Here is a 25931-nt window from a genome sequence, read left to right on the forward strand (position 1 = left end):
GGGTTCTGCTCATTCCCTTTTAACTTAGCGACCTGTTATAGCTGTTCCTTGGGCCCTCAGTTGGCCTGCACAGATGGGGTGGACACCCCCCAAAAAAATCCTCTTCCCCTCACAATCTTTTAGGCCCTTGTACTCCCCATGGCCTCCATAGGAATATGAAACCAGAACTAATAAAGTCAATAATCCGGGGACAGGAGGGACAGAGACAGAGAGGGAGAGACAGAGACTGGGAGGTACAGAGACATAAAGATTAGAGGCCTAGAGAAAGATGGAAACAGAAACTCGAAGAAAGCTGGAGAGACAGAGAGTCATGGATATGGAGGGAGGGAAGGAGAGAGACAGAGACAGAGACAGAGACAGAGACAGAGACGGAGAAACAGAGAAAGAGACAGAGACAGAAAGACCGAGAGAGAGAGAGTCAGAGAGTAGAAGGAAATTCGACTTCTTTCCCCAAAAAGGAAGTTTCACACAGAGGTTTTTATGCATCACAGGCAGAGATGGTTGTCAGTTAATCACGATTTCTCACTTGCAGAGGGACTAAGTATCTTTAAAGTAAAGGCATGCCATCAAAGAAGATGCTGCTCTCCTTGTGTCCTGGAACCATTTATGTTCTTTTATTTTTCTTCTTTCAAATCTTCAAGTCTGTGAGAAGCAAGAAGCGGCTTACACTTAGAATAAAGCTGTGGTTCCCAGGCTCAGCTGCTCCCCGCAGGGTCAAGTTTGCTGCTCAATTAAGAATTAGAGCTTTGGGCAGGTCTATCCCTACTCCCTGTGCCTGCTGACCCATTGCTTCCCTTCCTTTATCTCATTGTTCTTCTCTCTCCACGTCCCTTAGTCCTCTCTGCTAGTTTCCTCTCTTTTTGTGCTGTGGCCCCAGGTCTCTACATTCCTAGTTTGACTCTCCCCACCAATCCTTATAGTACTACTTTCCTCCTCCTCCTCTATCCCTTTTGTATCCTGTCCCTTTGATCCCCTTCTCAATTTCTCTGTTTCTCGGCCATGTGCCCCTGGGTGGTCCCTTTACGTCTTCTCTGTCCCTTGCTTCTTTGTCACCATGTCCTTCCTCCCTCTGTCCACTCAGTCCCCTTCCCCGTCTCCTTTTATCTCCCACATCCCTTCATTTTGTGTTCCCTCTTTTCCTCTCCAGTACCTCTGCCTCCTCTTTCCTTTCGTGCTTTCTGCCCCTCCCATATCTAATGTGAATCTTTCCTGTCCATTTCCTCTGTCCCCTCTGCTCCACTCTTGCCTCTCCTCATGACTCTATTCCCCCTCCTGTTTACTCTCTCTGAAGCCTCTTTCTCCTCTGCCTTTTCCTCTGGGTTTGAGGCTCAAACACTGCGGTTCTGGTTTGGTGGATGAAGGTAGGGAGGGCAGGAGAGAGCAAGGAAGGGGATGATTCCGGGGATTTTATAAAGGATTGGTGGAGATGAAGGTGGAGCAGGAGCATGAACATCATTGTGACAGACATGCTCAGCCTCAATCGGGTCCCGTAAGCCTGGCTCACTCCCTGCTCCCTCAAAGCTTTGGTTATTCAATTTGCTTCTAAAGGGCGGCCTCCTCCCTCCTCCCTCCTCATAGTCTCCCGGGTCAGAGCCGCTGTCAGCAAGCAGATTTTTTTTCTTTTTAAGAATATGTTTTATTTATTTTGTTAAATATTTTCCAATTGCATGCAAAAAATTTTAATACTCATTTTTAACAATTCTCCTCCTCCTTCCCACGTCTTGAGTAGGCAAGCAATATATGTGAAGTCATGCAAAAGATATTTCCTTATTAGCCATGTTGCAAAAGAAAACACACACACACACACACACACACACACACACACACGCACACACAAACCCAAGAAGGATAAAGAACATAAAAAAGTGCTTCAAGCAGTACTCGGGATTCATCAGCTTTTCTCTCAAGGGGATCACATTTTTCATCATGAGTCCTTTGGAACTGTCTTGGATCCTTGTCCTGACCAGAGCAGTTAAATCATTCACAGGGGATCATTGCACAATTATTGTTGTCCAGGTTCTCCTGGTTCTGCTCACTTCACTCAGCATTAGGTCATGTAAGTCTTCCCAGGCTTTTCTGAAACCATCCTGCTCGTCATTTCTGGTATACTTCTTTTTTTTTTTCTGTTGAGGCAATTGGGGTTAGATGACTTGCCCAGGGTCACACAGCTAGTAAGTGTCTCAGGCCAGATTTGAACTCAGGTCCTCCTGACTCCAAGGCCAGTGCTCTATCTACTGTGCCACCTAGCTGCCCCCTGCTCATCATTTCTTATAACACAACAGTATTCCATCACAATCATATACCATAATTTGTTCATTGATTCCCCAGTTGATGGGCATCCCCCCAATTTCCAATTCTTTGCCACCACAAAGAGAGCTACTGTAATTATTTTTTGTACAAATAGGTACTTTTTCTTTTCCTTTGATCTCTTTGGGATACAGACCTGGTAGTGGTATTGCTGGATTGAAGAGTATGAACAGCTTCATAGCCCTTTGGCCCTAGTTCCAAATTGTTCTCCTGAATGTTGAATCAGTTCACAGCTCCACCAAAAGTGCATTGTGTCCCAATTTTTTCACATCCCCTCCAACACTTATCATTTTTCCTTTTTGTCATGTTAGCCAATCTGATAGATATGAGGTGGTACCTCAGAGTTATTTTAATTAGCATTTCTCTAATCAATAATCATTAAAGCATTTTCCATGTGATTATTAATAGCTTTGATTTCTTCTGAAAATTGCCTGTTTATATTCTTTGCCCATTTATCAATTGAGGAATGGCTCATATTTTTATAAATTTGGCTCAGTTTCCTATATATTTGAGAAATGAGGCTTTTATCAAAGAAACTTTCTGTAAAAAAGTTTCCCAGGTGCCTTATCTGACTTGCTACAAATTTTTCTCCCAGTTTCCCAGCAGATATTTATTAAGCAGCTGCTATATGGCAGGCACTGTACTAAGGCTGGGAGTGCGAAGAAAGGTAATCTGTCCCCAAAACAAAATAAAACAAAATTCCTTGCTCTCAAGGAGCTCACAGTCTAATGGGAAAGACAAAATGGAAACAGGTATAACAAAGACATAATCAGGATAAATTGGAAATAACCAAGGGAAGGCATTAGTATCAAGGAGAATTGGACAAGCTTTTTGCAGAATGTGGGACTTTAGTTGAGACTTGAAGGAAGCCAGGAGGCAGAGATGAGTGGCAAGAGAGCCCTAGGCAAAGGGCACAGGCAGAAAAAAAGCCCAGAGTCAGGAGATGGAATGTTGGGTTCAAGAAATGGCAAGGATGCCATTGTCACTGGACCTCAGAGCACAGTTGTTTTGAAGAGGGAGAATAAGGTGTAAGAAGACTGGAAAGGTTGGGAAGAGACATTTTATGAAGGGCTTTAAAAGCTAAACAGAAGTGATCCTGGAGGTAATGGGGAGTCACTTAAATTTATTGAATTTAATTTAGTGAATATTTAGAATATTTAGTGAAAGGGTGGTATGGTCAGACCCTTACTTTAGGAAGATGATTTTGACAGCCAACTGGAGGGTAGATTGAAGGGGTGAAAGGGCTTGTTATGGGCCCCGGGTGAATTAGTGGCTAACAGGGCTAGTAGGATTGGACAGCACAATCTCCCTACTCCTGATTCAGTGTTCTCTCTCTCTTTCTTTCTCTCTCTCTCTCTCTCTCTCTCTCTCTCTCACACACACACACACACACACACACACACACACACACACACACTTGGGATTAAGTGACTTACCCAGGGTCACACAGCTAAGTAAGTCTGAGGCTGGATTTGAAGTCAGGTCCTCCAGACTGGGCACACAATCATACCTCCTTCATGTGGTGCTGCTTGAATTGTTAAGGTCTTCCTTTTATCACTCTGAAATCATCACCTGCACCTAGCACCCGTGTTCCTGGTTCTGCCCTCTGGGGCCAAGCAGAACAAAACGAATCCTTCTTTTCCAAGATAGCCCATTATTTACTTATAGGCAGTGAAGATCTCCTCCCCCACCTCCTCCCCAAACCTCTTTTCCTTAAGCCAGTAAATAAGCTGAGGTCCTTCAAGGATCCTAGCTCTGCAGGTTTGCCCTCCAAGCACCCTAGATGTGGTGGAGAAGACAGGATGGCCATGGGCCCTTCTCTTTTGGATGCTCCGCCTGTATCAATGCAGCTATAAACCCTGTTAGCTTTCACAGTTTTTCATTTATTCACTCTACCACCTTTATGTATCTACTATGTACTAGGCACTGAGAAAGACAGTTCTTTCCCACAGTTCTTCTTCCCAGTAGGCTCAGAGATAGCTGAGAATCAATTCTTTCCTCAATAGGAGAGACCTAGGTCCAGCTAGAACTCAAGATCCAGATCCTTGGCAGACCCTTCTCCTGGGGTCTGTCCCTTTCCTGACTTGAGTCTAGCTTTCCTACTCTTCCCTCAGTCTGTGCTTCTCTTGGTGTCAGGCCTGAGTCCTGGCCCAAGCCCACAATTCCCCTGGACCTTAATTTCCCAATCCCTGGACACCCCATCTCCTGAGGAAGGCAGTCTTTGATAAAGGGGAGGGAGCTAAGGACTGGGTCTCTGGAGTCCACTGTCTGGGAGCACCTTCCCTCTCTGGACTTTGGCTTCTGCTTTCCTAGGAGGAGACAGATGGAGCAGGCTGTCTCTTGCTCTGAGAAAGACAGGCAGGCCTTTCATCCAAGAAGTGGCCCTGGGACCAGCTCCTCTCGATCTGGAAAAAGACCAAGAGAAGAAGGGGGACTTTTGGAGGGAAGTGTGGAAGTGGGGGAGTAAAAAGGGCTGCTGGCCTGCAGGCTCAGAGCTTACAGCCGAGTTAATTGGAAGTTCATTTAGGGCAGCATTTAGGGCTGTTGTCTGACACTAAGTACAGCCGCAGCCTAATGAGGGCAGAGCCCCAGTTCTGGCCCCGAGCTCGGCCCTGACCAGACAACCCGACCCCGTGCCCCAGCCCGACCCGGCTAAATGAGGCGGCACTGGTGGCACTCACTTCCCGCTGACCGGGCGTGAGCTTCCAAGCGGCTGCCACCTTAGGCCTCTGGCTCCGGGGCATAAATAAACCCAGCGCAGGGCAGGGAGCTCAGAGCCCCGGGAAGGAAGATCAGCCTCGGGCACCCGGGCCTCAGCCTAACCAATCCAGCCTCTGAGACAGTCAGCTTCACCATGGGCAGCCCCGGCTCCCTCCCTGGCCTCGCCCCTCGGCCCCGTCCCGGTCTCGCCTGCTGCTATCTCCTCGCTCTCTTGGCTCTGGCCTCTGCCTGCTACATCCAGAACTGCCCCATCGGCGGCAAGCGCTCGACTCTGGACATGGACGTGCGCAAGGTGAGGCTCCGCCCGGGTGGGACCCCGACAGGAGGCCCCTCTCCCGGCCCCGGGCACCCCCTTAGGCGGCTTTGGGGCATGCAACGGGCCACAGGCCACCTCCAAACAAACCTCCAGGACCCGCGGGTCTCAAGGCTGCCCTGGATGCCTTAATGCCTGAGTCCTTGTCGTGCTGTTCCCTCGGCTGCTCCGATCCTCAGTTCTGTCCTAGTCCCCTTTCCCCGCACAGGTGTCGGGTTCCCCTATCCAGGCTCAACTTCTCAAAGTAGGGCAGGGCAGGGCAGGGCAGGGCAGAAGAAAACCCCGGGCTTGGGCGTGGCCCTTGCTTCTTGTGGGCGCTCTACTTCGGCCTCCCTGCATGAACTGCGTGAATCCCTTCCACCCTCTGGGTTCCAGTTTGCTCAGCTTCCAAACTAAGGGGTCGGAGATGGGACTCAGACGCTGTCTGCTTGATCCGCTTGAGATCCACCCTGCGCTGTCCAGAGTCCTGACCCTTGTCATTCTCCCCACCTTTCAGTGCCTCCCCTGTGGTCCAGGAAGCAAAGGGCGCTGCTTCGGACCCAGCATCTGCTGCGGGGAAGAGCTAGGCTGCTACATGGGCACGGCCGAGAGCCTGAGGTGCCAGGAAGAGAGCTACCTGCCCTCCCCGTGCCAGTCTGGCCAGAAACCCTGCGGGAGTGGAGGGCGCTGTGCTGCCAGCGGGATCTGCTGCAGCAGCGGTGAGAGGCTGGGCACTCCTGGGTCCCCCCTACCTGTGTCAGTAGTGCAGCCTCCAGGGCGTTGTGACAGCTTCCCTCCCCCAAAACCCCTTTCCTTTCCCGACTTCTTCCCTCTCCTGCTCTGACCTTTGGCGGCTTCCCTTTTCTCTCCAGGGTTAGGGGCTGGAGAAGACAGAGTCCAAGACTGCTTCCACCTGACTGAAATAACCTTTCCTTTCTCTTGTAGATGGCTGTGGACTAGACCCTGTCTGTGACCAAGAACCCACATTCTCCTAGACCTGGACAGATCCAGCCAGACGGAGCAGCTCATTTCCCAGCCCTTCCCCTTCAATAAAGCTGAATCTCTGTGACATTAGTTGCTGTCCATTTACTTTTTTTTTTAAATTTTTAGGCAATTGGGGTTAAGTGACTTGCTCAGGGTCACACAGCTAGTGTCAAGTGTTTGGTCTGAGGTTCGATTTGAACTCAGGTCCTGACTTCAGGGCCGGTGCTCTACCCACTGCACCACCTAGCTGCCCCTTGTCCATTTACTTTTTACAGTCTGTATAGATTAGCTGGCAAGGGAAAGACAGATGATGGAGTCCCAGAGTTTGAGAGATAGGAGGCTACTCTATGTGGTCTGTGTATCAGGAAGAGCTTTGAATTCCCAGGTAGGGAACCCCTGCTCTCACCCCATCTTTGCTTTAAATAAGGTGGCAGGGGATGTGGAGTAACTACTTCCCTTTTCTAAGGCTGTTACCCACATGTTGAAGTGGAAGAAGGGGCTCCCTGCTCAGAGACCACAGCCAATCCTGAGGAAGCTATGAAGCTGTCTGCCCTCCCTTCAAACTCTCAAGGTTCCCGAGGTCACGGCAAATCCTCACTGGAAGCAGGTGTTGCCCACTAGCTTGCAATTCTCTAGCTCTAATTTCACACTCATCGGTGTCCTGGCTACCGAGGGATCCTGCTGAGTGACTGATTATGGGGTGCAGCAGACATTGGTAGACTCGTGGGATCCCTCCTCTTCCTGAGAGCAGCTGGGAAATTGATTCTCTGCTCCCACCGTCCACTCCCACTCCTTCCAGGCCAGGGTCAGCTGCACCCCCTTGTGGACACTTTCCCTGCTCTAAAGCCTAGAGCCTGGTCTTTCCCTGCTCTAAATAGCCAATGACATGGCAGAGTCAGAGGCAAGGGAGGTTTCGTCAGTTAAGGAGCTGGGAGTCCGGCCAATCTCCAAAAGACAGGGGCTGCCTGTGCCCACCTCTGCCATTAATCTGGCTGAGTCTCACACCCTTTTTGAACTCCCTATCTGTACAGGGAAGGGGTTAGATCTGATGGTCTATAGATCCGTGATTAATCCTGGCACTGAAGACAGGGATCTATGCTAAGGAGAGTGAGGGAGATGTGCGGTCAGCAGAAAGGCTTGGGGCCCTTGCCCCCTAGCCCTGAATAGCTTAGAAACGAAACGCTCAGGAGGCTTACAAAAGAGGCATCATCCCTTTATTCTGTACCTGCTTATTCCTTAATTATCAGTAAGGAGCAAGGAGGCCAGAGAAAGCCTGGTATGGGTGGTGGGGTGGAGAAAACAGATAAGAGCTCCAGCTCCCCAGGGCCTGGCAGCAGCTACTCCTGGCAGCCCTATGTCCCGCCGGGCGGTCGAATCACGTGGCCCTCCTTGGTAAGGGCCCAATTGTAGTTTCGGGGATTGTCAAGGGCGGCTTCAATCTTCTCCTCTAAATTATCCTGAGTAATGAATGTTTTCACATCTTCCTGTTGGGGACAAATTGGAAATCAGAGGGTTAGAATCCCAGAGGAGAACTGAGCCCAGAGGGGAGGGGCTATGCCCAGCCTTCCCCCAGTAGGAATCCTGGGCACAATTTCCCTTACTGGGGGCCTTCCAGTCCTCAGCTGGATACCTCTAGTGATGGGGAGCTCACTACTTAGTAGGGCAGCTAGTTCCACTGGATGCCTCTGACTCCTGGAATGCTCTTCGAAATGTCCAATGATTTCCAGTCCCTCTCATCGCTCCCATTCTCTGGGGCCAAGCAGAATGGGTCTGATGTCTCTTCTTCCTAATAACCCCTGGAGGGCAGCCATCCCTTCCCTCCTCAGTCTTCCTTCCTTCAGCTAAACAGCCTCAGACATCAACACTGAAGAGTCAGACCTTTGGGCCATGACACCTGGGTCCGTCTCACAGCACACTTGAGGGCCCTCCTTGGAAGGAGGGGCAATAAAGCTAGAAACCCCTGAAATGGGCAGAAAAATGCCATCTCCTCAGCCAGGGAGCTGCAGAGCTCCAAGCCTCTGTGTGGCACTGGCCTGAAAGCCCTGGGGCAATCAGAAGAGATTCCTCCAGGAAACTGCTAGCACCAACCTACAGGCAGTAGTGCCTTCTTCCCCCTGGAAAGGGCCCACATCCCAAGCTCCAGCCCACCTGCAACTGAAGCACTTCTTTCTCCTTCTCTTGGACGAAAGCTTCCATTTCCTGTGCCTCCTGCATCTCCTCCAGCTCCCGGAGCCGGGCCTGCTCCTGCTCCTGCCGCTGAAACCTTGAGATCCTACGGTGAGAGGTCCAGAAGAGCACGAGGCTCCCCCCAAACAGGGCCTCCTGTTTCCTGACATGTCAAGACACACCAGGCCAGGGGTTCCCTTGTCTTTAAGATCTGAGCCCCTCCACCCTCGTGCCATCCAAGGGGGACCCTGGGTCACCTACAGAAGGGGCAGAACACGCTCCTCACCTCAGCGCCTGAAGCCGAGCGTTCTCTGCTTGGTTCCAGGCCATGAGCTGCTTGTGTTCCTCAGAATCCTGTACAGCTTTCAGGCCCCCAAACTTCTTGTCATTTGCTTTTCTCCAAACCTCTTCCATGAACTCAAGTCTAGGATTCAGAAATTTGGCATCAAAAGTCAAATCCAGGGACCATCCCCTTTCTTCCCTGGGCCTCCTGAGCAGTGATATCAAACTCAAATAGAAACAGGGCCGCTAAACCACACAGAAGAATCCTTGCAAGCCACATATTTAGAAAACCATATTTTAACATTATCTGTGTTCTACTGCATTTTTACTTATTTTATTAAATATTCCCCAAGGATGTTTTAATCTGGATACTTCTGTTTAAGTGTGTCTGCTGAGGAGACCTCTTGCCTCCACCATACAAGACTTCCTGTTTTCTAATATCTTCATACAAGTTTTCAGCAGCCTCTGCACCCTCTGCTCCAAACAAACTTGTTGACTCTCCATCCTCTTTCAAGTCCTGACCTCCTCTCCTGACCCTTTAACTGTCCCCCCCGAACCACCAAGAATGGTCTCCCTGTTCTATCTCTATTTCTTAAAATTCAGGTGCCATCTTGCCCATGAAGCCTACTTTCCCTCGCTCTCCTCTGTGCTAGCATGATGGTGCTAGATTTGGGGGTTGGGAAGACCTAGATTTTCATCTTATCTCACACACTTATCAGTTATGTGATCTTGAGCAAGTCACTTAAATGAATAAATGGATGAAAAAGCATTTATTAAATGCTTACTATGTGCCAAGCCCTATGCTTAAGTGCTGGGGATACAGAGAGAAAAATAAAATTAGTTTCTGCTCTCAAGGAATTCACATTCTAACAGGGAAAGATACGCACCCCTCTCAGCCTGTTTCCTCATCTATAAAATGGGTACAACAGCACCTACCTATCTCAAAGGCCTGTGGAGAGCACCATATGATTTCACGTAAACCTTAAAAGGGATATATATATGCGGATTGCTGTTATGATTATGAATATTATTATTATAAGCTCCTATCTTTGTATCCCATGTACTCAGCAAAATATCTTCCCAGTAAGAAGCTTGGTGAAAGTTTGGGGAATTGAGTTACTCTCAATACCCATGTCCAAAGCCTGGCCCCTTTCTTCTCCTAGGGTAGGGCTGGGAAGCCTCGGCCCCGCCCCCAGCTTCAGGCTCCTCCCCGCTATGACTCACACGTGGCCCCGCCCCCAGCCGCGGCTCCTCCCCTCCATGACTCATCCGTGGCCCCGCCCCCAGCTGCAGGCTCCTCCCCTCCCAAGATCATGCGCGGCCCCTCCATACCTGAGTGCTCGCACGGTCTGTTTATAACTCTTATAACGCTCCATTAGCACGTACATCTCGGCGGGGTCTACGGGGGTCGGGGTTCGCAAGCGCCCGATCTTGGACTTGGCAGGCGGGTCATGGCGGCTCTTACGGCCCCGTGCGGGCGGCAGCAATAGCGGTAAAGAAGGAGAAGGAACCGGAGGCCTGACCGAGGGGCCCAAACGCCCTAAAGTGCCGAGCATGGCCGTAATCGCGAGGTATTCTGGGACAGCGAGTCTCTAACATTATCTCGTGGCTCAGCGCATGCTCGAGACTTCTCCCGCCAACCAATCACCGCATTCTTCACTCTCTAGTGCCTTAACTTCCGCCAATCAGCACCCTGTCTCCATTCACCAATCATCACCCTTGATGTGCCTTTCAGCCCTCCCATATTACCTTCCTGTGTGCCTCGCCAATCATTGCCCTGTCCGTCTAAAGGCTCCACCTCCTCTAGCCAATCGCCTTATACCTTCAAATCCCGCCCCGGCCCGCCCCCTTTTAACTTTGGACCGGGGCCAATAGCCTCCCAGTAACCTCGGTAGGGGACAACGTGTGCATGTTCCCAGGCTTGGTAAAGGGCAGGTCTGACTATGTCAAGTCCCGGACTCAATCACCTCTGTGGCTCCCTATCACTTCCGGGATCAAATATAAAATCCTCTACAAAGTCCTTTATATCCTAGTCCTCCATCCCTTCCAGTCTCATTACCCCTTACACCCTGCCGCGCGTTCTGCGATCCAGCGACACCGGCCTCCTTGGAGTTCCTAGAACAAGACACCCGATCTCCCGACTCCAGGCATTTTCACTGACCGTCTCCCATGCCTGGAACGACCTCCATCCTCATCTCTACCTCCCGGCTTCCTTCAAGTCTCAGCTAAAATTCCACCTTCTGTAGGAAGCTTTTCCCAACCCCCCTTCCCTGTAAGATTACTTCCCATTCAGACTGTATGCAGGTTGTCCCGAAATTGAGATGTAAAGTATAATGGCTTAAAACCGCACGAAGACTTTTGGGACACCCTTCACACCTCGTGTCCACGTAGCTACACGTTGTCTCCCCCATTAGGATGTGAGCTTCTGGAGCAAAGGGGTTGTTTTTATCCATCCTTTGTTTCCCCCTGCCTATCTTAGCACAATGCCTGGCACAGAATAAATGCTTAATGTTGACTGATTGACAGTGACAACAGAGAGAAAGGCAGAGGCAGTAGTAGCTCCTGGAACCATCTGGTGCCATGGGACAGCCCTGGTGGGCCAGTCCTGGGTCCCGGGCTCAAATCACAGATCAGCCGTTTAACTACCTGTAATACCCTGGGCCAAACACTTAACCTTTCTGGCCTTCAGTTTCCTCATCCATAGAGTGAAGAAATTGGATTAGGCCTCTCTAAGACCCGTATGCCCTCGTTAGCTAGAGTAAACACTTAGTAAGCATCTCCTGTGTGCCAGGCACTGTGCTAAACTCACAATGTAGCTAATCATGGTGGGAAGAGAAAAGCTGCCAGCTCTGTGCTCATTTGTACAGAAGGAGTGTCCAAAAAACCCCAAAACAGTAGGCTTCCAGTGGAGCATTGGAGAATTAATGGGATGGCAGAGAAAGGAAGCAATGAGTTTTCCTTAGAATTCTATGTATTCTGTCTTAGCATTTAAAAACATTATTCTGAGAAAGGGGTCCATAGGCTTCACCAGACTACCAAAAGGGGCCCATGACAAAAAAAGGGTTACAAACCCCTGCTTCAGGTCTTAGCTTTTCAGCTGTTGTTCCTTTCTCTAGCTGCACTCTTCCTGATCATACATTTCCTGCACAGCATTTTGTACACAAGTCATTGTTGGCAATATGTCACAATCTCTTTATGGTCACCATTCATCTCTCCATTGCACTTTGGGTCATGGGTAATTTTGATTTTCTGAGGATTGTGTTGTTTCTTTATTTGCAGCTATATCATGTCATCAGAAGAATATTAGTGTTTGAAAAAAGGGAGCTTTGTGTCAGGGAACATCTTGGGGTCACTGAAAATGCTGCCCAGTTTCTCAAATACAACCTTGTTAATTGTCTTTCTCCCATTCTGGGCCTAGTTTATTGCCTGTCCAAGATATAAGTATTTATGCTGGACTGCCCTATGCAGCTGGACACTGAAGTCCAGGCATGCTTAATTCCTCGGTTTTTCCAGTGTAGACTGTTACGCCCATCTCTTCTTAGTGTTTACAGATCTCACTGAGATGGCTCTGGAGTTTTCTGCAGCTTGATACAATCAATGAAATGCCAGCCACAAGCAGGAGAATCTGCAAGACCTTACCACTGATAGACACTCTCCTTTCAGCACAAGACATTCTCCATGACAATGTGCAATACTTATATCAAGCATATAGCTCCCTGTTGTAAGCTTCCCTTGATACTGACAGTCTAAAGATTCTTTGAATGAAGATATTCCTGTTGCATTCACTGAGGAGTCTTGTGGGATGTTGTTGAAGGACAGCCTTTGAGGATTGGTGTATGGGTTGGACTGAACTTGTTGAGGTCCCTTCCAAATCTCAGGTTCTGTGAAGGCTGTTTTTCTTTGCTCAGCCAAGGGCCTGGAAGTCCTTAAAGACCATGGAGAGTGCCAATAGCCTTGGCTGGAGCTTGTTTAATTGTGTCCCTCTGGGCCACTCCTTGTAGCAATTAATTCCACACACACACACACACACACACACACACACACACACACACACACACTACAAAACATGTCTTCCTCACAACTGCCTGGGTATTGGGTAGCAATCACAATTCCTCACCTTGTAGTGATCTTTGAAGGGGACCCTCTAACTACTGCCCCTAGATGTCTCAAAATCAGCCTGACTCCAGCAGTCATTGCTCCCAGCCAGTCAGCAGGTGAATCCACTTAGGTTGAGTGGGACAATGGAAAGAGCACTGGCTCTGGAGGCAGGAGACCTGGATTCAAATCCTGCCTTTGTGGCCTTGGGCAAGTCATTTAACTTGTATGGGCCTCAGTTTCTTCATCTGCAAAATGAAGGGGTTGGCTGCTAAGGGCCCTTCCAGCTCTAATTTACAAGACTATGACCCAGAAGCATGGAGTCCAGGGAGCACCAGATGCCACAGAGGCAGCAATGACATAACTTAATTGGGAACAATAGGTGGAAGCTACAGAGAAGCAGATTTTATTTCAATGTAAGGAAAAGCTCCATAGCAATCATCTGAGGGGGCTGCTGAGCCATGCCTACCTGTGTATGAGTCACCCCATCTACAGTGATTGGCTGCCTGGTGAAAGCTAGCATGGTGAGGAGAGGAGAGGAGGCCTCTTCACCAGGACAGAGCAAGAATGGAGGGGATGGAGGAGGAGGAACCTCTCAATCAATTTAATTAGTCAGTCAATTAGCATTTATCAAGTATCTGCTTTGTGGCTTGTGTACTGGCCTAAGCATTGGGGAATCCAAAGAAAGGCAAATAATAGTCCCTGCTCTCAAAGAACCCTCAGTCTAATGGAGGAGACAGAATGCAAACAATAAGGTACGAATAAAATAAAGACAGGATAAATTGGAAATAATCACAGATTATGCAAATAATTGCATTAAGTGGGTTTGGGAAAAGTTTTCTATAGAATGTAGGGTTTTAGCTGGGACTCGAAGGAAGTCAGGAGGTAGAGACGAGGAGGGAGAGAGTGATGGGCAGGGCAGACAGCGAGAGAAAATGCTTGGGGCTGGGAGATGGAGGAAGAGCAAGGAAGCCAGTGTCACTAGATGGCAGATTACACCGCAGGATGTAGGCATAGAAAGACTAGAAAGTAGGAAGCACCCATTTGGGAAGGGCTTTAAGAGCCAATCAGAAAATTTGCTGTTTGATCCTGGAGGTGATAGAGAACTGCTGGAGTGGGTAGGGAGGTGACACGGTCAGACCTCTGCTTTAGGAAAATCACTTTGGGAGTTAAGCGGAGTGGGGAAAGTCTTGTGGCAGGAAGACCAGGCTGTGGTAATAGTGCAGGCATGAGGAGATGAGGGCCTGTATCAGGATGATGGCAGTGTCAGAGGAGAGAAAGGGGGCTTATATGAGAAATATTGTGAAGGTGGAAATGACAGGACCCGACCACTGATTGGATCCAGGGAGGTGTGGCAGAGCCTGGGGGTGAGAGAGTGAGAAGCTGAGGGTGACAGCTAAGTTTTAAGCCTGAGGGACTGGGACAGTGGTGGCACTCTCAATAATAATAGGGAAGTCAGGGAAAAAGAAGAGTTTTTGGAGAAAGATGATGAATTCAATTCTGGACATGTTGAATTTAACACATCTAGAGGACATCCAGTATGAAATCTCTAAAAGGCAACTGGAAATGGGAGAGTGAAGAAATGCAAGGTTTGGGGCTGGACAAGTAGATGTGACAGTCAGCTTAACAGAGAAACAGTATAGAATATGGATAACAGAACACATTTATTAATTACCTACTTCGAGCAACGCCCTGGGTCTACAAAATTTGACCTGGTAAACCACCTGTCTTCCAGGGGTTTAGAGGGAGAGAGGGCAGACATGGATAACAAACAAGGAAAGGCTGTTGAGAACCCCCAGAAGCCAAGGACGAGGTGTCTGCTGACACCCTGGGGGAAGGGTGTTGGGCCCGGGTCACTTCTGCTGTTGCTGGGCCAGAACGTCAGCCTGCAGAAAAGGGAGGGAACAGGATATTAATGAAAGCAGGGTGTTGGTGCATCGTGTGGGTAGAGAACTAGCCTCAGAAGTGGGCTGGGGTCAAGCGCTGTATCTGACACCTCTGAACATGCCACACCCTTCCGCTGCCGCAAGCTTCCTCTAAGGACCTCCATTGCAGAAGGGTGGGTAAAGATCTGCCGTGGGTGGAGGGAGTCTCCTTACTCAGAAGGTCACTCGACTAATGAAAATATGGTGGCAAAAATGAAGCTGGTTTTGGTTCTTGCGGTGTTTTACAATGTGCAAAGGGCTTTACTGTTTTCAAAGTACTTTCACACGTAAAATAATAACCTTTAGGGGATGTCATGGGTATAGACGTTCTAGGGGAGCAAATTCGTTCTACAAATGTGACCCTGAGTAAGTAATTTAACCACTCTCAGCCGAAGTTTCCTTATCTGTAAAATGGGAATAACAAAAGCACCCAAAGGAAAAAAGGAAAAGAAACTACATGTTCTAAAATATTTATAGCAGTTCTTTTTGTGGTTAGCTAAGAATTGGAAATTGAGGGGATACCCATCAATTGGGGAATGACTAAATGAGTCGTGGTACATGAATGTGATGGAATACTAGTGTACTATAAGAAATGATGAGGAAGTTGATTTTAGAAAAACCTGGTAGACTTGTATGAAATAATAAAGAGTGAAATGAGCAGAATCTAGAGAACATTGTACACAGTAGCATCGATACTGTTCAAAAAACAAATGTGAACAACTAAGTTATTCTGAGTATTATAAGTACTCAAATTAACTACAAAGGACCTATGAAAGAAGATGCTATTCACCTCTAGAGAAAGAACTAAAAAATAGGACTAAAAGAAAAGAACTAAAAAATAGAAGTACACATGGTATGGTTTTATATATATATATATATGTACACACACATGTATATATGCACTATATATGCATGTGTATATACATGTGTATATATACATGTATATATGCATGTGTGTATGCTACATGCACATATATACATATATGTCAAATAGTGGCCTTCTCTAGTTCAAGGTGGAGACTTAAAATGTAACAAAAATAAATTAATTAAATTTAATTTAAAAAATAGCATCTGCCTCACAGGAGTGTCCAGAGGATCAAATGAGATGACATGTTTTAGAGAGCCCAACCTCCCTATTTTTACAGATGAGGAAACCGAGGTCCAGAGAAGTCAAACAAGTTGCCCAAAGTCACACAGGTGACAACTGAATCCAAATCCTCCTTGGCTGGCCTGAGATCTCTTTCTCTCATCTGGGCAGGGGAGAATCCATTTAATCACTTAGAAAAAAAGAGGTTAAGAGGGATGGGGCTAGGTAAGGAATGGATAAGACAGTAGGAGAAGGGCAGAAGGAATCTATTCCCTTTTTCTCCAAGGGCCCAGGGTAAAGCAGGGGTGGTCAGGGTAGGGCGGGGAGGACTCAGGCTTGCTCTCACCAGCAGTGTCTTTAGCAGGGACCTCTCACCACCATCCCACAGCTTCCCTTCTTCAGAGGCCTGAGCAGAGAATGGAAAGCAGAGATGAATGAGGCCTTTTCTCCTTGTTTCTTGTTAAGGGGGAGAGAAATGATGATCCTAGGTCCCCTCCAAAACTTTAGAGCTAGAAGGGGCAGGAGAAGGGCTGCCCATATCCATGGTTCTGGCCTCCCCAGGAGGATGAAGGTGGTTCAGGGGCCCAAGCTCCCATGGATGAGGTTTGGGTCAAGGTGTCTGGCCTTTGAACATCATCTCCAGCATTAGACCCTCTACTTGTAAAGAGTGGCTCTGTGCACCCTGGAGAGCTGCATGGCAGAGGAGGCAGAGATAATGAAGCAGGGAGAATGAGGAAGGAGGGAAGGACATACATTTCACTTACCTCTAGGCCTGGGATCTCATCTAAGGCCCTCTTCCCCCCAGGATACCAGCCATGGGACCAGTGTTGAGCATAAGAAATCTGGGTCCAAAGAACCAGCAGTGCTAAGAGCAGGAGGGGCCGTAGACAAGACATGTCAGAGAGGTTATCCAGGTGGCCTGGAGGATGGAACAGAGGGGCAGAAGAGAATCACCAGACCTGCTTCAGCAGACTGTAGAACCTGGCACTGAATGAACCTGGGGTCGAGCTCTTGCTGATGTGTTGTTGTTGGGGACCATGATATACTTCATTTTCTATGTGACAAGTTTTGTGGCAAAAGCAATTTGCAAACCTTGAAGTACTATAATAATATAACCCTTCTACAGGGGCTCTTGCATGTCCCTTTCTTCTAGTCAGCCTTCCATCCCCAGGGAAGCCAGCTTAGACCCCACTTTGTTATCTCCCCTCACTCTAAATTCTGCTTACTGTCCCAGAGGTCATTTTCCTTCTCCACTTCTTGGGGGAACCTAAAGAACTAGAGACAGTACAGAGTAGTGGATAGAACCAGGCTGTGAAGTCAGGAAGACATGGGTTCAAATCCCACCTCAGATAGTTACTAGTTGTGTGACCAAGGGCTAGTCACTTAACCTTTGTCTTAGTTTCCTCATCTGTAAAATGAAGATGATAACAGCACCTCCCTCCCAGGGTTGTGAGGATCAGATGACATAATTGTGAAGCACTTAGCCCAGTCCTGGCACATTGGAGGCACTGTGTTAAGTGTTAGCTATTTTTTTCATTACTACTTCATCTCCCTCCTATCCTCAGCTTCCTCAGCCCTTAAATGGACAGCTTGGCAGGTCCCTTCCAGCTCTAGGTAAGTGGTCTTACAAAATCCCTTCCAGGGGTGAAGGGGGTAAGCTTGTCTTGCTTTTAGAAGGGAAGTTGGAGGAAGGTACTGGCTTCATTGAAGAGTGAAGGATCTGAGAGTAAGTGAAGGGAAACTGAATTAGCTTTCTGGTTGGTCTTCCTGCCCAAGTCTCCAATCCATCCTTTCATCAGTACATCAGTAGCCAAAGTGATTTTTTCCTAAAGCACAGGTTTGACCACGTCTGCTCTGGCTCAATGAGCTCCAGGGGCTTCCTATTAATTCCTGGATCAAATATAAAATCCTCTGTTTGGCATTTAAGGCTCTTCATAGCATGGCTCCTCCTACCTTTCCAGTCTTCTTTCAAAAAAGTTTTTATTGATACATTTTTTTTTACATCACCATAATTTTCCCAAGTACTCTTTGCCCTTTCTTCCCCAGCCCAGGGAGTCATCCCATAAAACAAATAGTATTTTTTAAAGACGAAAGATGAAAAAGAAGGAAAAGCTAGCATAACTGACTAATACATCAAAAAAATAAAAACCTTTTCAGTCTTCTTACACTTTACTCCCCTCCAGCAGTCTATGCTCCAGCGATGCTAGCCTCCGGGCTGGTCCTTGAACACAACCCGCCTTTTCCCTTTGCACCGGCTGCTCTGATCGCTGCAATGCGTTATCCTCCCCCGTCCTCTTCCTTCAAAAGTCAGTTCTAATCTCATCTTCTGAAGGGGGTCTTTCCCAACTCCCCCAGTTGCTAGTCCCTTCCCCTCTGAGATTACCTTTTCAATTACTCTCTCTCTTTATATATATATATATATATATATATATATATATATCTATATATCTTCTATGTGTGCAGCTATTTACCTGTTCGCCCCTTTAGAATGTAAGTTTCTGGAGGGCAGGGACTATTTATTTTTTTGCCTTCCTTTGGATCCCCAGGGCTTAGTACAGTGCCTGCCATCTGGTAAATGTTTACTAGATGCTTGTTGACTGCCTGACTGACCTCTAGGGAGGGATGATCAACTTTCTCTATTGAAGCCCATTCTCCTTTGGAAGAGCTCTGATTTCTTAGGAAGTTTTTCTTTCCTTCGTTTGTCATGTCCCTTCCCACTGCCGCATTGATTTCCAAGTTCCCTTAACTTGTTCTGCCTTCAGGGGCCAAGCTTAACAAATCTAATCATTCCACACAACGGCTCTTTGAATACATTAAGAAAGTTATGATTTCTCCCCGAAGTTTTCTCTTCCCCAAGGCTTTATTTGCCATGGCCTCCAATCCTTTCCCCATTCTCATCACCCTTTTCTGAATGTTCTCTGGTTTGTTTATCAGTGGTCTTCCTCAAAGTAGAACCTAGAACTGAACCCAGTGCATACCAGATGAGGCCAGACAAGGGCAGAGTACAGCTATACTGTACACCAGAGCTTTCAATTCAGTCTGAGATTGCATTAGTATTTTTGACTGCTGTATTCCATGATGAGACTTCTCAATTTACAAAGTGAAATTGAAACCTGAGAATGTTAACGCTGAGGATCTCAACCCCAAAGTCTTTTGCTCTGGAAGCAGGAGGGCAGGGAGTTCCTTCCACCAGTCAAACTATTTACTTCCCATGAGAGGGGCTCAGGAGTAGGGAACAGGAATGGTGGGAAAGGGGCAGCTAGGTGGAGCAGTGGATAGAGCACTGGCCCTGGATTCAGGAGGACCTGAGTTCAAATCCAGGCTCAGACACATAACACTTACTAGCTGTGTGACCCTGGGCACTGTCACTTAACCCCATTGCCTAACCAAAAAAAAAAAAAAAATTAGACACAGATCTTACCAGCTATAGATAATGTCTTCACATTATTTTCATCAACAGTACCTTCATCTCCACATCACATGACAATATATTGCCAACAAGTGCAAAGTAATAGTAAGAAATAACATTATCCCCAAACCTAGATTAGACAAACTAAGAGATTAATTTAAATAATAGGTAAAATAAAAAGAGGGAAAGGTCAAAGTACCTGAGGTCATTGAAAATCTTCACCTAAAGCAAAATTCAAAAATATACGTGATAATAAAAAAGGAATGGTGAGAAAGAAAGCCTTGTTCCCCAGCCCAGAAGATAGCATGTAAAGTGATATATCAGGGTAAGTCATGATAAAAAGCAGTGGCTCAGCCATTTCTCCAGGACAGGTAGCAGGGAGGGGGAATGTACAATTAAGAGGCAAGAAAGTGCTAATTTCTCTGCATCTTCCTATCTCTGGAGAAACTGCTTCCCCATTCCTCAGATTCGACTTTCCTCCAATTGGTGAAGGAGAGAAGGGGCAAAGCATTGAAATCTAGAGAAGAGACAAGTACCAGGAACACTGGAGAGAACAGGAGGATGTTTGGGGACATTCCCCCAGGGGAGAATGAGAGGGGAGGAGGAAAGCTTTGGAGCAAGGGGAGAGGGGGACTGGAGGAGCCCAAAGGAAAGGAGACATTTGAGGATCAGGGAGAAAGGATGGGGTAGGTCTGGGACAAGGGGCATGGGGAGAGCTTGGATGAGGAGAGGGAAGAAGGGGGAGTTCTAGATCAAGGGGAGAAGGGACAGGAAACAGGAGAAGCCCTGTGGGGTAAGGAGAGAAAGAGCTTGGAGTAAGTGGGAAGGGTATAGAGGGAAACAAAACTTTGAAAGAAGAGGGAAGAGTTAAGGATGTGGGGGCAGGGCTGAGTCTTCCCCTCTTTAGGAAGGAATAGGAAAATCAAGGAACCCAAGGACCTGGGCAAGAAAAGGAAGGCAGCAGATTTACTTACCTGAGAGTGGGCTCAGACTCCTGGCTTTGGTGATGCAGCAGACACTCAGACTCCAAGACTGGCCACTGGGAGTATTTATCCAGGACTGGCTCCACCCCAATTTCCCTTCTCCCTCTCCCTTCCCCCTCTAGTTGCTGGGCTGAAGAGAGGGCAGGGCAGACAGACCATCTGGTCTGGGTCTAGACTTTAGGGAGGGGAGGGCCTTACACATACACCTATGGAGAGGGATGGGGAGAGTGATAAAGTAGGGAACATGAGCCATGGATCATGGGGGTCAGATAACTTAGTCACAAATTGTCAGAGCTGGAAAGGTCCCTATCTGGGCTAACATTATGAATCAGTCACTGAAAAGAACTCATCAAATGTGCCTAATATGTGCTCTGTACTGTCATTGTACAGATGGGGAAACTGAGGCCCAGAGAGGGGAAAGGAGGTATACCTAACCCTATGTCTGTTTTTCTGTCTGGTTTGATTTCTATTGTCAGTGGGAAAATCCAGTTTCCCATGTTTGAAACCTGGGGTTTGATGCCTCCCTCCTCTAGCTGCTACCACTTTTAATCACCACCAGTCTGGATTATTGAAGTGGCCTCCCAGTGTGCCTTTCTGCATCTGCTCTTTCCACTCTGCTAAACCATCCTTCATAAACACTCTCAGAACAATCTTTCTTGGGTGGTTCTATCATTTCTTGCTCAAAAGTCTTTAGTGACTACCTTTCACCTACAGAGCCAAGCTCAAATTCCTTGGCTTGGCATTCAGACTATGGGCAACTCCACACCCTCCAAACTTTTCAGTCTTATCTCACAGTACTGCCCTTTTTAGAATCTCCTCCAGAACATGCTTCTCCCCCTTACACAACCTGCCTTCTCTCTTACCACCCACCGTGTTTCCTAGGCATGGAATGTCTTCCCTTCCCTTCTTTGCTTGCTGTCCTATCTCTCCTGTCAAATATCACCTCCTATAGGACACATTCTTTGAATTTTGTCTCCTCAGTAAGGACCCTTCTTCTCTAAACCTTCTTCTATGAAATAACACTTTATTTTGTAATACTTGAATGTATTTACCATAAATTACCATTTACCGTATTATTGCTTATAATCTATGTTAATGTTTTATTCCCTTACTAGACTATGGGTTCCATGAAAAAAGAGTTATAGATTATTATATAATGTTATAAGTGATATATACTTCTCATTTCTATGGTACGTTAATTAAAAAGTGCTTTCCTCCTAACAGCCCAATAAGGTAGGCATTTTAAGTATTCTTTATTTTACAAATGAGGAAACTGTGATTTGGAGGTGACCTACCCAAGGTCACACAGCTAATCAATATTGTCACTGGGGCTTGAACCTAGATCCCTTGACTCCAAGGCCAGCAGACTCTTATGACTGAACTGTGTATTTCTCCCAGGACTAAGCATAGAGCTCCTCACATAACAGTTGCTTAATAAATGTTTATTTAATTTAATTCAACTCATTCATGCTTGGTCATCCCTTTCTTTATAGCTCCTCAGTGGGTAGCTATCTTAATTTCGAGCATGGGTAAGTTTCAGCCCTTTTCTCTTGGGAGGTATTTTCCTATCTGTGAAACGGGCAGAAGATCAGTGTGAAGCAATTCATTCCAAAGCCAGAGCCCCTCTACAAATATTCCCTTCTCCACTCACCCTTGGAGAGAGCTAGGATTTGGGGGAGGGTTATGAGTTTAGGGGCCCTGGGATGGGTTAGCCCCTGGTTTCTCCTTTTCAGGGTAGAGGACCAGGGCCCATTGGGACAAGCAGAGGACTTCTATCTCTGTTCCTACAGTATGTTCGTGGGGCTAGAGGGAGATTCCCCAAGCCATCAAGACTTCAATTCAATTCAACAAATATTTATTTAACATGTGTAGGGCTCAGTGTTGGAATCCAGGGAAGATACAAAGAAAAATGCAACACAATCCTTCTCAAAGAGCTGACAATATATTCGGGGACAGGACGTAAGTATGATGTGAAGTATATTGTGATTGGAACAAATGAGGAATCCAGCCAAAGCACTCTAAGAAAATTTGTGGGGGGAGAAGTCCCTTTTAGCTGGGAGGATCAGGGAAGGCTTCATGGGGGCGTTAAGCCTTGAAGGTAGGGAGAGACATCAATATGTAGCAGGTGCATGAATACACCCAGGCAGGCGGGAGAGGGCAGGATGAAATCAGGAAATAACTAAAGGTCCTATTTGGTTGACGTGCAATTTTTGAAAGGGAACAGAACAAATTGTAGGTTAGAGCCCGCCTGGAGAAGGCTCCAGTGGCTAAAACAAGAAGCTCACCATTTATCTTTGAGCTGACGGAGAGCCACAGAAGATTGATGAGCAGGGTAGGGATGATCTGCTGATCTACTCTGCTTTGGGCAGAGTATTTGAAAGCTGGATGAAGGATGGATTAGGGATGAGTCAGGGAGATCAGCTGGGAGGCTATGACAATACTCTAAGGGATGATGAGAACTTGTACTAAGGTACTAATTAGCAATTAGTTAATAGAGAGGAGGGGAAAATTATGGTAGATTTTGAAGAGAGACTGAGTGGGTTTGGTAATTGGTTTTCAAAGTTTGTTTTTTTAAATCTCATTTGGTTCTTTCAACTCTGGGAGGAAAGTGCTACACTGTCCTCATTTTACAGATGAGGAAACTGAGTCACTTCAGGTGACTAACTGTTGGCCATAGAACTAACAAGCCTCAAAGGGGGAATTTAAACCTGGGTGTCCTCTGACTTTAGATTCAGTGTTCTCATCCTTATCGCACATTCTCCCCACAGTTCTTCATGCCAATGTTTGAACACGAGAGATTGGTAAATGGTGGCATCGTTAACAATGTAATTCAATGAGCATTTATTATCTACTGTATGAAAGGTAGAGAAGCAGTGAGGCTTAGTTGAGAGACAGCCAGCCTGGAGTCAGGAAGAGCTGGGTTATAGTCCTGCCTCAGACACATAATAGCTATGCGACTCAGGGTTAAGAGTACAAATTGCAGAGGGGGTACTGATATGCACTGAAGGAAGGGCTTTACCCACTGAGAGTATCTTATACCAGGAAATCATAGGCCTGATTTAAAGGCACAATGGGCTAGATGTTGGAAATACAAAGCTTATATTCTATGGGGAGATATACATGTAACCACATAAGTGAATACAAGATAATGTGAGGAGTGAGTCTTAAAACTAGGGGATCAGGAAAGGCTCTGTCCTGAAGGCAGACTTGAGTTGAGCCTTAAAACATGCTAAAAGATTCTAATAAACAGAAATTCCAGAAATTCCAGTACAGGCAAAGACATGGAGGAAGAAGATGGTGCGAGTTGAGGGAATAGAAAATGATTCTGTTTGGCTGGATTGTAAAGGTTGAAAGGGAATAACATAAAACAAGTTCAGAAAGGTAGGATGAAGTTAAACTTTAAATGCTAAACTCAGGAGTTTGTATTTCATCTTGGAGGCAATAGAATCAGTGCAGATTTTTGAGTAGGGGAGCAGTATGGTAAGATCTATACTTTAGGAATATGATTTTGGCAATTGTGTGTAGGATGAACTGGAGAGACTTGAAGCAAAGAAACCAATTAGGAGGCTACTGCCCTAATCTAGGGAGAGATGAAGAGGACTGTGTTGGTGGGTGAATGGAGAAAAGGGGATGGAAGTGAAAAACATTTTAGATAAAGGGTCAGCAATACTTGGCAACTGATTAGAGATGGAGATGTTGAGTGAAAAGTTGAAGATGACGCCATGAATATGAACCTGGGAGATTGCAAAGATAGTGATGTTCTCAACAGAAATACAGGTGATTAGAGGAGAGATGGGTTCAGAAAGAAAGAACGACTTCCATGTTGAAGAAATAAGTCAGAGATGCCTGAGGGACACCTAGTGAAGCTGTTTGGGCCAAGAGCTCAAGAGTACTGTCAATGCCGGATATGTAGACCAAGTCTGAACAGAGAGATAATGAGTTCTACTTCAAAGGAAATCTTCCTGTGGAGGCTGGATAACCACCTGCCAGGGACATCTTAGAAGGGCATCTTATTCAGGCACTGGCTGGATTAGATACATTCCAAGGTGCCTTCCACCTCTGATTCTGTGACTGTCCCCTTCCTTGTTGGGGACATTGCTCATTTTGATTCAGCTGAATTAGCTTCTTGAGTTATCATGTGATCCCAAGAGAAGTGAACTAAAAAGGGAATTGTGGGTAGAAAAGAGATATGATACAGCCTTGAGTTTGGAGAGCCATCCACAGTTAGGGAGTGGGATATAGATGATAATGCAGAAAAGACTGAAACTGTGACAACTGATGGTCAGAAGAATCTGGCTCAGGGTTAGGGCAAATCCTTTTCTTCTCTGGGCCTCAGTTTCCTAGTTTATTAAGTGAGAGTTGGACTAGATGAACGCTTTTAGCTCTGACAAAGTTTCCTTTTCCTGAGGGTCCTGTTCAGAGGATAGGGGAAATGGAAGACACAGGACAAGTGAATCCCTATACTCCTCCATCTCTCTCTACCGATGTGTGAGGTGGGGTGAAGGGTCAAAGAAAAAGGAATGGTTAGAACTCTGAGCAGACAGAGTCACATTAAAGATCACAGATCAACCCTTTTTAGAGGCAATCCATGGAAACAGGACAACCCTGGAGATCCCTATTTTGGCTCTGCCTGAAAACAAGACATTCATTAAATGTTAAATGGAGACTGTCTCCCCTTCTCCCATTGGGAGTTAAGCAGCTGTTTGCTAGGTTAATAGCTATGGCCTAGACTGTGTTTGTAGAACTGGAGGGGATGGGGAATTAGCTTTTCAATGTTCTAGGAAACAAAATGCTCCCCAGTGGACAGAGAGGAAGCAGCCAGATGGGAAAAGAGTTTGTCTTAATTTGCTAGCTTAGGAAAGAATCTTCATCCGTTGATCTAATAACTCTGGGTAGGCAGTGGCTGCTCCTTCCCCTACCCCTCCCAAAGCCCTGACACAGTAAGCCTGTGCAGGGTTAAGGGGTGGAGGGAGGAGAGGAGAGGCCCAAGTGTTTGAAGGAGGAGGTACCGAAGCTTATGTCCAGAGTTTGAAGAGCCCAGGTCTGCAATGGTTTTCAGGACAATATTTGAAAGATATTTAGTGTTTTTTTGTTTTTTGTTTTTTTAATGGGGGGGAGATGAAAGGGAGGTAAAACCTAGGCTTGTGTGTTTGGAAGGTAGGTCTTTGGTGTTTGGGATGAGGTGAAGACTATATTTGTAGTGAGGGCTTTTTTTTTCTTTTTTCCAGAGGAGCAGAATTCCAGATCTCTCTTATTTGGTAGGCACTATTTTAGTAGGGCAGATACTGGTTTGCAGTGTTTAGGGTCACAGGTCTGAAATATTTGGGAGAACCATACAGGTTCCTAAAGAGTGGATGGCTCTCCCCCAAGTTTGAGGAGTCCTCTATCAGCCCTGGTGTTTTCTTTCTTGGAGAGCAAGTCAACTAGCATTTATTAAGCACCTACTATATGCAGGCACTGCTCCAACCACGGGGAGACTCTGAACTCAGGACTGAAGGTCAGATTTTCCATTAGATAAAAGGAAAGTTGTTCAGACTGTTTAGGCTCTAGCTCCTGGTAGTCCATTTTGTGTTTTGCATTTTCTGTTGGGTGAAATAAAAGATGTTCTGTACCTGATTTTACCCACATTAACAGAAGCCCAAATAAGCAATATGCAGGTGTTGCCAGAAGAAAAAAAAAA

General features: G+C 46.7%; 3 protein-coding genes across 4 annotated transcripts; 1 reads left to right on the forward strand and 2 right to left on the reverse strand.

Moving 5' to 3' along the window:
• Nucleotides 1-5161: 5161 nt before the first annotated feature.
• On the forward strand, nucleotides 5162-6356 carry LOC114023699 (oxytocin-neurophysin 1-like). The gene is made up of 3 exons (XM_027836474.1): nucleotides 5162-5320; nucleotides 5838-6039; nucleotides 6266-6356. Exons 1-3 carry the CDS (start codon nucleotides 5162-5164, stop codon nucleotides 6313-6315), a joined length of 411 nt encoding a protein of 136 aa, XP_027692275.1. The 3' UTR covers nucleotides 6316-6356.
• Nucleotides 6357-7496: 1140 nt separating this feature from the next.
• On the reverse strand, nucleotides 7497-10335 carry MRPS26 (mitochondrial ribosomal protein S26). The gene is made up of 4 exons (XM_027836408.1): nucleotides 10085-10335; nucleotides 8757-8894; nucleotides 8453-8576; nucleotides 7497-7788 (listed from the first exon to the last, which is right to left on the reverse strand). The coding sequence occupies exons 1-4, from the start codon at nucleotides 10306-10308 to the stop codon at nucleotides 7657-7659; spliced, it is 618 nt and encodes a 205-aa protein (XP_027692209.1). The 5' UTR covers nucleotides 10309-10335; the 3' UTR covers nucleotides 7497-7656.
• A 4154-nt stretch (nucleotides 10336-14489) lies between these two features.
• Nucleotides 14490-20680, reverse strand: GNRH2 (gonadotropin releasing hormone 2). 2 transcript variants are annotated; one of them, XM_027836466.1, is made up of 5 exons: nucleotides 20243-20680; nucleotides 19468-19490; nucleotides 16624-16778; nucleotides 16206-16265; nucleotides 14490-14733 (listed from the first exon to the last, which is right to left on the reverse strand). In XM_027836466.1, exons 2-5 carry the CDS (start codon nucleotides 19475-19477, stop codon nucleotides 14701-14703), a joined length of 258 nt encoding a protein of 85 aa, XP_027692267.1. In that variant the 5' UTR covers nucleotides 19478-19490; nucleotides 20243-20680; the 3' UTR covers nucleotides 14490-14700. The 2 variants fall into 2 exon arrangements, with proteins under 2 accessions (XP_027692267.1, XP_027692268.1); XM_027836467.1 differs by lacking the exon at nucleotides 19468-19490 and having other exon boundaries at nucleotides 20243-20669.
• Nucleotides 20681-25931: the final 5251 nt, after the last annotated feature.

The sequence above is a fragment of the Vombatus ursinus genome, unplaced genomic scaffold, assembly GCF_900497805.2.
Source record: "Vombatus ursinus unplaced genomic scaffold, bare-nosed wombat genome assembly UNPS02014818.1, whole genome shotgun sequence".
Lineage (NCBI taxonomy): Eukaryota > Metazoa > Chordata > Mammalia > Diprotodontia > Vombatidae > Vombatus > Vombatus ursinus.

Bases quoted from the DNA above. Each gene is read 5' to 3' on its own strand.
- MRPS26 (XM_027836408.1), bottom strand. From the start codon at position 10,308: ATGCTCGGCACTTTAGGGCGTTTGGGCCCCTCGGTCAGGCCTCCGGTT. The intron at 8,895-10,084 runs GTATGGAGGGGC...TCTGAATCCTAG, and splicing joins CAGACCGTGCGAGCACTCAG to ACTTGAGTTCATGGAAGAGG. The intron at 8,577-8,756 runs GTGAGGAGCGTG...CTCTCACCGTAG, and splicing joins GCTCGGCTTCAGGCGCTGAG to GATCTCAAGGTTTCAGCGGC.
- GNRH2 (XM_027836466.1), bottom strand. The intron at 16,266-16,623 runs GTAAGTGAAATG...TTCTCTGCTCAG, and splicing joins ATGAGATCCCAGGCCTAGAG to GCCTCTGAAGAAGGGAAGCT. The intron at 14,734-16,205 runs GTGAGAGCAAGC...CCTTTTCTGCAG, and splicing joins CCCTGCTAAAGACACTGCTG to GCTGACGTTCTGGCCCAGCA.
- LOC114023699 (XM_027836474.1), top strand. From the start codon at position 5,162: ATGGGCAGCCCCGGCTCCCTCCCTGGCCTCGCCCCTCGGCCCCGTCCC. The intron at 5,321-5,837 runs GTGAGGCTCCGC...CCCACCTTTCAG, and splicing joins TGGACATGGACGTGCGCAAG to TGCCTCCCCTGTGGTCCAGG. The intron at 6,040-6,265 runs GTGAGAGGCTGG...TTTCTCTTGTAG, and splicing joins CGGGATCTGCTGCAGCAGCG to ATGGCTGTGGACTAGACCCT.